Source organism: Mangifera indica, chromosome 1, assembly GCF_011075055.1.
Source record: "Mangifera indica cultivar Alphonso chromosome 1, CATAS_Mindica_2.1, whole genome shotgun sequence".
Classification (NCBI taxonomy): Eukaryota; Viridiplantae; Streptophyta; class Magnoliopsida; order Sapindales; family Anacardiaceae; genus Mangifera; species Mangifera indica.
In genome coordinates this window covers 4,349,118-4,361,845 of record NC_058137.1, presented here as the reverse complement: position 1 = coordinate 4,361,845, position 12,728 = coordinate 4,349,118, and the positions used below count along the sequence as shown (strand labels likewise).

Sequence of the window (12,728 nt, the reverse complement as noted above, 5' to 3'; positions counted from 1 at the left end):
CTTTCACAGCATTTACAGGGTAGGGGGTGTTTAAAATTTTTTTAAAACATTTTAGATTTCAAATTAAATTATACTAGAAAAATATAGTTTTCTCTAATTTAAATTACAGTTTGAATATATTAAAATAAATATTATATATATATATATATATATAAATGCACACATATAGTATACATCTAAAATAAAATGATAAAATAAATATAAAAAAATAAATTATACATCTAATTATTTATGAAAAATTTTATCAAATATAGTCTTATATATGTATTTTAAAAAAATATTGTCTAAGATTTTATGCAATTTAAAAATCGCTAAACCGCAATTGAAATTGAAAAATATTTTTTAAAAATTTACCAATTCAAATTAAACTATTTTATAAATTAAAATAAATTAAATTATTATTTTTAAATGATATAATCTAATTTTACTGTTTAAATCAAATTATGTGAACCCTGTTCAGGAGGGTGAGTATCAACCTCAGATACTTTGTCATCCATGCTTATTAATTAGAATTTGAGAATGGGCAGTGATGGGACAATGCATCTACCATTTTGCATTATCTATTAATAACAGATGAGACAGTTTAATCTAACGTGAAGGATTCAACCAGAGAGAGGAAACTTACAATATATATCTATTCATCCATTAATAATACTACCTAATAAAACAGTCAAAATTTGGCATTACTGTTCACGTCCAAAACGTTTCACTCTGCCAGAAAATACAGCTGAACTAACTCTTTGGTAATAAAGTACAAGGTTCAAGCCAGGTCCAGTCCTTCCTCTATAGGCCTACAGATGCAAACCAAACAAAATTGATTAATCAATAAATATTAGCATAGCCCTCCATGGCCTACGTATGATTCCGCTTGTATCTTTCTGGTCATTTTAGTTTGTTGGAATGCAATGTATTACATAGCAAGTTTGTTCTTAAAGAAAAAAAAAAAAAAAAAAAAAAACAGAGCAAGTCTTTTGGTTTTACAGGTTTCTCACAACTAGAAATATCTTAACTACTTAAAAAGGAAGAAAACGATAAATAATAACTTTCAATTATGAAAAAGGAAGGGTAATTGAATCCAATATCAAAAATCCCCTTCAAGGTTTTTATTGATATGTGAAATCATACTAATAAAAAATACACTAAATTGTGATGTGCAATTCAGTTTTAAAAAAAAATGAAAGAAGTGACTTTATTTTTTTTTATAGTTTGATCTATTATTTAAAAATTTATATTCACCGTTATATTATTGATAATTTGATAAGAATTCGATAGAGTCATAGTGAATACAAATTATTGTTCCTAAACCTCTATGTAAACTTGAATTTGTGGGATATGAGGTAGAGTTGAATGTGTAATTACATGGTTGAATATATTTAAAACCTAATTCAATGAATCTAGACCTCCAGGTGGTAGTAGTTGATGACATCATCTTGTTAAAATAGAAGATAATGGTGCAATCTTGTGATGATAGAGAATAAAGATGGAAGTGATTTCATGATATTGAAAGATTAAAATGACATGTTGAAGAGATTATAGAGAACAGTTAAAAGTGTCAAGTCTCTTTTTTCTTCTTGCTTATGAGTTAAAAGACTTCTACTTGTATTTGGGGTCAATCAATGTATTTGTGACATAGTTAGTCACTGATTGCATTATTAATTGCTTCTTTAGTGTCACTTCTGTACATTTGACTAAGTTAAGTCTTACCAAAAAATAATTGTCCCAATTTTTGTGGCCCAAGTAGAATTTAAAAATTCATCACTTTTTTATATGAATGAATGACACATGAATTATCAAGATCTCTAACTTGTAAAGAATAACTTTCTCCTCATTCCCTCTCTTGCCCCGCCTCTCCTTGTCCTTTTAACTTAATTATTCATAGTAATGACATCGTGCTAAATAACAAAAGTGTAATAAATATTTTCATAAATTATATATTTTAGAAATAGGTACAACACGAAAAGAGTATGATATATATATATATATATATATATTCTCGCCTCTACCTTTAGAATTTATTTTTGTATTTGTCCTCACTTATGTTGAGAAATCCCATTTCTATATAGGGTGGGGCAAAAACCCTATTTCTATGGTCAAGTTGTTATATTTAACCTTTAGTCATATTTTATATATTTATTTATTTAATATAGTCTTTTATTAAATGATTATTTCTACTATTTTACTCAAGTTAATAACCCTTATTATTATACTTAGGAAATCTTAGTGGATTTTTAAGTGGACTAAGATCTCGTGTACCCCATTTTCACCTTTGCTTTAGCGAATAAACTAAATGGGTTGGTTAGGTTGGTTAACGAATATAACATCTCTATATAGATGAATACACTCTAAAGAGAATACACATTTGAATTGTCATGTTAACTTATTTAACTTAAATCATAAAAACTCAAACTTTAATGAAAAGCAAAATAAACATAAAAAAGAGCAATAAATAAATACTTTATTAAAACATGTGCAAAAGGTCTCTAAACACATGATATCAAACAAATCTCAAAATCCAAAAACATACTAAATGTGCATGAATACATAAAGTCATAATGCATGATGTAAAATGTAACATAAATAATCCCAAAACCCTCATCATGTAATCCTCCAACTGACAGATGCTCCTCTCACAACCCTACATCTTATCTTTTATATGCAAAACAACCATTAGGAACAAATGAATGCTAAACATTTAATAAATATATGACTTTCAAAGTATCTTCACCCTGTACACAACTATCATTTTATAATTTATTGTTCATTTTTATTTTTAACTAGCATATTTATGCACACAACTCAAGTCATCAAAGCTCTTCTCTTGTCCCCTCTCTCATTGACAAAATGTTTTATCACTCTTCATCTTAACTTTACCTCTCGTGAAAACATGGTTTGTTCTTTTCTACCCTTATCAACATATATTGATTCACCCTTACCTAAACCTCTTAATCTTACTGAACAATGTTTTTAAATTGCATCCTCTCAATCTCTCTCTTTTACTATTGAACTAGTTGTTGATCTTTATAGATTTCACAGTCACCTTTAATAGAATCTTTAACCTTAAATCCCTTTTTTTCTTCCAAATTTTAACCTATATTAGTAAAACACTAAATACCATCTCTCTTATAATTACCTGTTGCATCATCTTTATCTTCACAAAATAGGTATCCCATCATTACTAGATTAAATAACATCAAACCATTCTACTCTCTTAGACAACTACACACCTATTATAAAGGTAAAACCTACAATTACAATTGAGACTTTCTCTAATCCTAACTGAAAAGTACAATGTAGGCAGAGTATAATGCTATTTTAGCAAAAAAAAAAAAAAAAAAAAAGAAAGTGGTCCTTATTACCCTAGACTCCAAATATGAATATGGTATGTTACAATTGGATTTCTAGGGTGGCACATAATCATGATGGGTTAGTTCAAAAGTACAAGACTGGATTAGTTGCTAAGGATTCTCAACAAACCTATAGAATGGACTATTTTGAAGTCTTTAGCCTCATTGTTAAGGTTACTACTATAAGATTTATTCTTAGTCTGATTTTCTATGGACCGAACATTAAGCAAATATATATTAATAAGTCCTTTCTCATTGGAGAATTGGAGGACCAAAAGAAAAATGAATCCTTTGTTTAAGCTTTATAATAAGCGTGTAGTTGTCTACAAGTCTGTTAAGCTTACAAACAAGTTTGCAAGAACTTTGAACATAAAAGAAGAAGCAAAGGATTCAACAAACTTTGAAGTCACAAAAGTTGCAGCTGGCTTCATATTTTTCATGCTAAGGACCAAAAGAAAAATGAGTGATGCTAAACCTTGTTCAGCTCCTTTGACCACGTGTACTAAGCACTTCCTTGGCAATAGTGAATTTCTGAGCAGCCTTGTCTTTCTAGAAGTGTGCTTGATGCTCTACTTTATTTGACCTTAACCTTATCAGACATGACTTTCTCAGTCAATAAACTAAATAAATTTCTCCATAAATCAACTCCATTGCAGTGGTAAGCATATAAGAAAATATTGAGATATATCAAAGCCACTTTGTCTCATGGATTATTTTTCAAAGTAGCCTTACTTATAAAGCTAGAATGTTATGCTGATGTAAATTGGGCTAGTAATATTCAAGGCAGAAGGTCTACAATAGAATATTGTTTATATCTTGGCTTCAATATCATTCAATGGTTTCTTAAGAAAATAAAAAGTCGTAGTCTTGTCCTCTACAAAAACTGAGTATAGGGCTTTTGAAAACATAGTCACCAAAATGCCTTGGTTAAAAAGCTTCTTAAGAAAATAAGAGGTCGAAGTCTTGTCCTCTGCAAAAACTGAGTATAGGGCTTTCACAAACATAGTCACCAAAGTGCCTTGGTTAAAAAGTTTTTACTCTAAGATTAGTCTTGAGAGTTTTCTTCCCCTCCAAATATTTGGTGTGATAATCATAGTGCCAATGTCTTACCTCAAATCATGTTTTTCATGCAAGAACTAAACAGATTAAAATTGATGCTCACTATGTTAGAGATCAAGTTGTTGCAAAACAACTTATAATTCAATATGCTCCCATTGAATTCTAAAAAGCTGACATTTTGAAAAACAAGTTTGAAGCTTTCAAGTCTCATTTAAAATTTCTCTCTTAAAGCTTTTCTAAATCAACCAGCTTCTTAGAATTTAATTACTAAATGGCAAGTATTAGGCCTCAGTTACTCAATAGCTGATTGATTATTGATAGTAGTTCCTGCTCAAAGTTGATTATACAACACCATGGTTGCTTGTTTTGTGAGCCTGTTTGTTCTTGTTAGCTAAACAAGAACTAAGCTCAGTAGCTGCATATATATATATATGTGTGTGTGTGTGTATTTTATGAAGAGCATAATAGCTGCTTCAAAGGAGAATCTCAGCTTTGCTTAAAGGGAGATATGACAAAAAGTATTCAGAATTAGCAGTTTAGCTTAAGGGGAGATATTAAGGAAAGTGTCCAAACAGTGAGTTTCATAGTAAAACTTACCATTTCAATTAAAGTTGGTTACGCTATCAAAGAGTCTTCCACAATTCCTCTTCTTCTTTACTCAACTTTCTTCCCTTTTTCCATTTAACCTACTCTGCGCCTTCGGTGTATGCTGTTCAATCTATTGGTCAGTATTTTACAAATTGTGTTTTCTTTGTAATTTAATCAATACCTGTAATTTGTGTTGACACCGATTGCCAACTTGGATGTTACTTAATGAAAAAATTCAGTCACTTTTTTTTTTCAATTTCGCTCTAATTTTTCTATCACGATAACCTGTTAGCAAGTCGGTAGTCCTCATTGAAAATTGTTACATAGAAAGCAGATATCACTTTTGTTAGGTTAGAAAATAACTCGAACGAGACAGTCAACAAAGAGCGACACCAGTGATTAATATTTTTGACCACTAACTTTGAAGATGAACTAGCTATAGAACTAAAGTGAAAACCAAATTCGACGCTATAGACCAGGACATGACACTGTTTCATGTCAAATTAGGGGTTGAAGTCAATGTTAAAAAACATTCCATTAAACTATGTTTACACGTTGTTTTTAGTACGAAGAATACATATCTCATTTTAAATTAAAGATAAATAATACTCAATTATCAATCATTCTAAATTAATCACTCCACAAAGTTAAATCCACCGTGTCCTCCACATCATCCCATTTGAACCCTTTCTTCAGAGCTGGTGGTGTAAGAATCAAAGCTTCAGCCAAGCCATCAAGTATTCCAGGCATATTAAACACCTCTTCTTCATCCAAAAACACTTCATCAACATTAACCTCAGAATTCTCCACCATGCACGACGACGACAACGACGATGAAGAACAATATTTTTCCTTACCAAATCCCCCTGAAGCCTCCATTGCAGCATATTGAATATCCCGAATGTTATCTGACCTTGCACGTGGCAATGAACTTGCAGTCTCCGGAAAGTTTAATGAAGCAGACTCTCCTCGAAGAGCCAAAACTGCCGCATCATAAGCCCTTGCCGCCATCTCAGGGCGTGAGAAAGTCCCCAGCCATATACGAGTCTTCTTGTTTGGCTCTCGAAGCTCGCACACCCACTTGCCATTTCTTCGTCGAACCCCCCTGTAAATGGGATGACGTGTCTCCCGAAACTTCTTTCGCCCGGCCTTTCGCTTCTTGGCGGTGGTTTGAGAGGACTCTGTATTGGTGCTTGTGAGGGTTGAAGATGACGAGCAGTGTCCTGCGTTCTCCATTAACGTGACAGTTATAGAGCTTTTTGTGTTTTGTTTCTTAACAAAGAGCGGAGACGAAAGCGATGAGTGGAACAATTTATTCTGGTGAGGAATGTTATTGATTTTTCAACATATGAAAAACGTGTTTTATTTTTTACGACTATTGGCACGTCTTACACGTGGAGTTTTTCTCTTACAGTCACGTGTGTTATCAGTTCACATAGTAATGTAAACTCATCACCAGCAGCACTTTGGTTGGAGGCTTTAGACTCGAAAGGTGATAGAATTTAAAATGTATATACATTTTTAAGAGTAACATCATCTTCTACGTTTGATATCAATTTATGTCTACATATTTTTTAATATATAAATAATATATTATTATATAATTAAATAATTTTAAATTAATAATAAAATAATTATCTTCATAATATTCTCACTAACTTTTTATATTGTACAAGAATAATAATCGAGATCTTCACCTCTCCTCCCGTCTTTTTCATTATATACAGATTTTTGAAAAGGAAAAATCTCATTTGAATCCTAATTTTTCTTTTAGACTTGACCTATAATTTTGAAAAGGAAAATAAATGAAACTCCGTCTATATGGATGATATTTCATTTATGTAAAAGTTGAAGTATTCAATAGCTGTCTATTATGAAAGTAATAAAGGTGAGAGTAGGTATGAAACATTATTTGATAAACACAAAAAAAATCTTATAAAAATTTGAAATTATTTGATCATTGGTATTGATATTCAAATCTTTCTGAGTTTGAATTGAATACTCAGCAAGTAACTGTTTGCTATGTGTATATATTTTTAATATATAATTTAGATATATAAATAATATATCATCATGTGAATGAGTATTACTTTATCTTAAATTCAAAATTATTAAATTACATAATGATATATTATTTAGATATTTAAATTATGTATAAAAAATGTACATATAATTTTATTATTTTTTTCACTACATCACAATTACTTGTCATAGAACATCATCGTATTACTTAAATTTTGTTTAATTTTTACATAGTGCTCAAAATACACATGATTTACCCTCGAGGGGTAGCTTGAGTAGTAAAAAAGAAGTGCCTATGTATAAAAGAATGTGAATTCAAGTCTCCTCTGAAAACAAATTAAAATCAAACTTTTAACTTATCTGATTCAGTGATTACGAGATTAGTTATTGAACCCAAGATTTATTCTGTTTAGTGTGATTGACTTTGATCTACCGTTTGACTCGAATTAGGTTTCTCGTTATATATATATATATATATATATATATATATATATATATATATATATATATTTGAATTTAATTTTAAAAATAATTAATTATTTCCAAACATAAGAAATATAAAGTGGTAATCTTAAAATGTAAATTTCATGGAAGGGTTTTTTGAAACTTAATTGTCGCATCCGAAAATCATTTGTCAATGAAAATTGTTTATATAATTTACGGGGAAAAGTTCAAATTTGAATCAAAATTGACAATTTTTTAATCTAAAGAAAGCAAAAAACAAATTAACTTTTTTCAAACGTAAGAAATATAAAATAATCCAATCAGAAATAAATTTCAAAAGTTGTCTAAGAAAGCAGTCATTAATTGAATGAGAATTAATTGACGGTAATTAGTCGTACACAGTCAACGACCAGTCCAATCTGAAAAGAAAAGAAACGACAGGGCGGTTCTCGGCACCGGCTCAAGTTTTTAGTCGTTTATTTTGTTTAAAGCGTGGGTTTAAAAATTGGCATGGATTCATTCGCTCAGTTAAATCATTATTATCAATCAAATCAATTTAAATTCATTTAAAAAATAATTTTGTAATTATTTTTTAAACCAAATTAGATTGAATAGTAATTCGAATTGTCTAATTAAATTGAATACAAAATTGGATTTAACTCAGATTTTGTAATTATATAAGCATAAAAAATTATTTTTTGTTAAAAATTTATTATAAAAACTTAAACCAAAGATCTTATTTATCAAATTTGAATATATATACACTATTCAATTAAATTTATTTTAATATTTAATAAATTAATTTATATATTTAATAATAAATTATATAATTTTTTAAAAATATTATTTTTAATTAATTAATCAATTTAACTGCCAATCAATTAATCTGATCATTTATTGGACGTAATAGTTCTCTTTTAACAGGTCAATGTCAGGTGTGGTTTCAAGAATATTGGTTTAAAATGGTATTTAATTATGCGCGTAAGAGAATTTAGGCCTATCACCTGATTTTGTCTGTTTTCCAACGTGTTATTTTCGTGGTTTAAAATGATTGAATGCTGAAAGAAAGGCTCCACTTTTGTTAGGTAATTCTGCCATAGATAGGGCTCTCAAATGGGCTGGACAGGCCCCAAACGTAATTGCTCAGCAAGAAATGAAAATTAGTTAGATTTGAATAAATTTTGAGTTCGATTGGGATTTGGGTAAAAATTCTATCCAAAATTATTTCGGGCTCGGGCTTGGATATAAACTTTTCAAGCCCAAAGCTCGAACTGGCTCAAAAACTAAATTAATTGAAAGACAAAACTGGTGCCAGAAAGGCTTTTACACTAAGGGTGTGTTTGGTTGACGGTAAGATAAATTATCTTGGTAATCTATCTTTTATTCTCTTGTTTGGTTTGTCAGTAATAAAAGATTACAGTAATCTTCTATTACCAATGTTGACGTGGCAGGTAATATAGGTGGTAATCTAATTACCACCTTCACCTTAGGTATTTAAAGATTACTGGGGTAATCTTGAGTTTATTATAGAAAAATTATTATTTATTAATTTTTTGAGATAAAAATAAATTTATTTTTAATTAATATGACAAAGAATATACAAAATATTTAAAAATAATTATATTCAAGGGCATTTAAATAAAATAATTTACTAGTAATCTTTTATTACCTTTAACCAAACACAATAATTATTTATACCTATCAAATTTTATCAAACATAGTAATCATTTATACCCAGTAATCTTCTAAGTAATCTATCTTCAAGGTAATCTTTCTATTTTATTAATCAAACATTACCAAACCAAACGCCCCTAAGTATAGAAATGTTTTCCTTCATCACCCAAACACCCTTCCTGTACTTAAGCTCAATTACAATTCGATTAAAATCCACACAAATTAAATTCCTTGACATCTCTCACTTCCCAAACCACTGTTTTACTTCTCATTAAAGTCATTCGTAAAATAGGTGTGTTTTTACGTTTCTAAAAAGTTTTTTTTTTTAAAATGTCTCGAAACGTATATAAAATTAGTATAAAATGCTTCAAGTGTTTCGAAATATAAAAAAAAAAAATTGAAATATGTTTATTTCTTAATCAATTAAATATTGATTTCTTTTTTCACACTCCTTTATTAGTTGGTTGAGTGTCCAATGGTCTTGAACACTCGTCGGTGGAAGAATTTTCACCGTAAAGATTATGCAGTGTAGGGACTTTACTTCTCAAAGATAAATTCTAAATTCATGAATTCATTTCTTTGCCCCTGATGAAAATATACCTTTATTTTTTTGCCCTTTTTCAATAAAATTATCGATATAGGATAATTCAAATGGAATACACCACTTTCAGGAATTCATCAAGCTTCCCTTGACTTAGAAAACTGTGTCTGGAAAGAAAGACGCTTTGTAAATCTTCATGACGGAGATGGGAAGCACAACCATAGAAGGAGAAGCTCATGTTATAAATATTGGAGAAGTAAACAAGGATCTTTTAGCGTCTATGCACAAGAAACTCTCGCAGACGCCGACCCTATTAAGCAACTCAGCGGGTAGAAGATCATGCTGTATTTTCAAAGTTCCACAGAGCTTGATTGATATCAATGGTAAGTCCTATCAACCTCATATTGTCTCAATTGGTCCGTACCACCAAGGTGAGCCTCACCTTAAAATGATTGAAGAGCATAAATGGAAATATCTAGCCTCCTTTCTCAATAGAATTAAAAATAATGATCTAGGTTTGGAAGATTTTCTCATGGCTGTTAAACCACTGGAGATGAAAGCTAGAGAATGTTATTCAGAAACAATTCATCTTAACTCCGATGAATTTGCTGAGTTAATGGTTCTTGATGGACTTTTCATTATTGAATTGTTTCGAAAAGTTTTAGGAGTTGTAAAATCTGATCCTGAAGATCCGCTTGTCACCATGACATGGATTTTACCATTTTTTTATCGGGATTTTCTTCGCCTTGAGAATCAACTTCCCTACTTTATTCTTGAATGTTTGTTTGATTTATCAAAATTTCCCGGAGAAAACCCTAGCCCCTCTTTAGCTACGCTTGCTTTGCACTTTTTCAATAACACCATACAAAGGCCGGATAAAGATATTGCAAAGCACCATAGCCTAAGGGGCATGCATTTACTTGACTTGGTCCGCCAAAGTTTGATTCCATCTGAAATTCGAGATCATCCTGTAAACGCTAATATACCAACACATGTTATCCATTCGATTTCGAAGCTTCGCCGTGCTGGAATTAAGCTAAAAGCAGTGAAGGCAGAAAGCTTCTTGGTGGTGAAATTCAGGCGAGGAGTAATCGATATGCCCACCATTAATATTGAAGATTTTATGACCTCTTTTCTTCAAAACTGTGTTGCATATGAGCAATGTCACTCAAGTTGCTCCAAGCATATCACAACTTATGCTACACTGTTGGACTACCTTGTGAACACAGCTAAAGATGTTGAGTATTTATGTGACAACAATATTATTGAGAATAATCTTGGCACTGATGGGGAAGTCGCTCGTTTCATCAACAATTTGGGGAAGGATGTGGGATTTGATATCGATGCGTGCTATTTGTCGAAGATGTTCAACGATGTGCACGAGTATTATCGCAACAGTTGGCACGTTCAATGGGCTAGCTTCAAGTATACATATTTTGATACTCCATGGTCATTTATATCGGCATTCGCTGCTCTCATTCTCTTGATCCTTACTATACTGCAAACCTTGTACACCGTTATTCCTTATTATGACCACTAAAAAAAGTGTAAAAGATTATTGGAATGTGTTTAAATTGTTTTGCTTTATCTTTCTTACGATATGATTGTACAACATATATATATATATATATATATTATATGTTGAATGTAATTAAAAAGAAATTTACGAAGCAACTATAAAAGAATTGATCCAGCTGTATGTATTTATCATATTTCAAATCTTTATATTTTGGTTTATGAATAACTTGAAGACCACGTATGTATTGGCAACTTCACCACTCAAAGACAGCTGTATGTATTTATCATATTTCAAATCTTTATATTTTGGTTTATGAATAACTTTGAAGATCACGTATGCATTGGCAACTTCACCACTCAAAGACAAGGCATATAACCAAACATTCAAAGGTGCAGGGGACTGAAACCAAACATTCTATGTACTAATTATATCACACAACTGTGGTAGATAGAGCTACTTTTGGCCATCTATATCACATATTTTCATACTGCAATGGCAGCTTTCGTTCTCTTGATCCTTACCGTACAACATTATAAGTTGTAAAAAGAGAGTAAAAGATTATTGGAATATGTATATAATTGTTTGCTATATCTTTCTTACGATATGACTGCACAATATATGTATAAAGAAATTTACGAAGCAAATGTAAATTAGTTGATCCAGCTGTATGCGTTTATCATATCTGAAATCTTTTCTATACTGGCTTATGAATAATTTGAAGACCACCCATGCATTTGGCAACTACTCTCAAAGATAGGAATATCGCCAAACATTCAAAGGTGCAGAAGAATTAAACCAAACATTCTTGTTGTAATTGTAACATATAAATGTGGTAGATAGAGGTATGTGGGTCATTTATATCACATATTTTGACAGGCCAAATCACTATTGTCCACTTGAATAATGATGAAATGATAATTTTCAATCTCTTAAGTTTAAAAGATCTATTTTCATATATATATATATATATATATATTAAAGTTAAATGTTAGATTTTTTTTTTTTGTCAAAAGGTAGTTTTGTTTCTTTTCCTCATCTTCTTTTACCTTTCTTTTTTCATAGTCATTGAAAACATCCAAGGAAAGATTTACGAATCTAAAAGTGACAATTTCCTAATCTAAGACGAATCTAAAAGCGACAGTTTCCCAATCAAAGATATGAATTGTGGGTTGGAAGAGAGGTTGATGATGCATTAGATAGAGTATCACTTTCTATGTACCAATTATATATATAATTTACTTTTATAAAATATGTTTAAAATATATCAAATATTAAGAAATCTACCAAAACTTTCCGAGGCCTCTTCCTTTACAACCATCCATCTTTCGCCATCCACCACCTTGGTGTTTGGGCTCCAATTTTCTTGATCCTCATATTGTATTGCAAACCTTGTTCAACCTTTATCCTTATTAATATAAAATAATATTGCGTATGTTTATTTTGAATATATAAATATATATATATATTTATATATATCATTATATAATTAAATATTATTTTATTTTTATTTTAAAATCATTCAATTATATAATAACTT

At 30.3% G+C, this 12,728-nt stretch overlaps 2 protein-coding genes across 2 annotated transcripts; one reads left to right on the top strand and one right to left on the bottom strand.

The window, feature by feature from the left end:
* Positions 1-5,501: 5,501 nt before the first annotated feature.
* On the bottom strand, positions 5,502-6,270 carry LOC123192532 (dehydration-responsive element-binding protein 1B-like). The gene has a single exon (XM_044605118.1). It carries the CDS (start codon positions 6,225-6,227, stop codon positions 5,622-5,624), a length of 606 nt encoding a protein of 201 aa, XP_044461053.1. The 5' UTR covers positions 6,228-6,270; the 3' UTR covers positions 5,502-5,621.
* Positions 6,271-9,684: 3,414 nt separating this feature from the next.
* On the top strand, positions 9,685-11,259 carry LOC123211233 (UPF0481 protein At3g47200). Its single transcript, XM_044629831.1, has one exon. The coding sequence runs from the start codon at positions 9,869-9,871 to the stop codon at positions 11,210-11,212; it is 1,344 nt and encodes a 447-aa protein (XP_044485766.1). The 5' UTR covers positions 9,685-9,868; the 3' UTR covers positions 11,213-11,259.
* The last annotated feature ends 1,469 nt before the right edge of the window (positions 11,260-12,728 follow it).

Coding starts and splice junctions, on each gene's coding strand:
- LOC123192532 (XM_044605118.1), bottom strand. CDS start 6,227: ATGGAGAACGCAGGACACTGCTCGTCATCTTCAACCCTCACAAGCACC.
- LOC123211233 (XM_044629831.1), top strand. CDS start 9,869: ATGACGGAGATGGGAAGCACAACCATAGAAGGAGAAGCTCATGTTATA.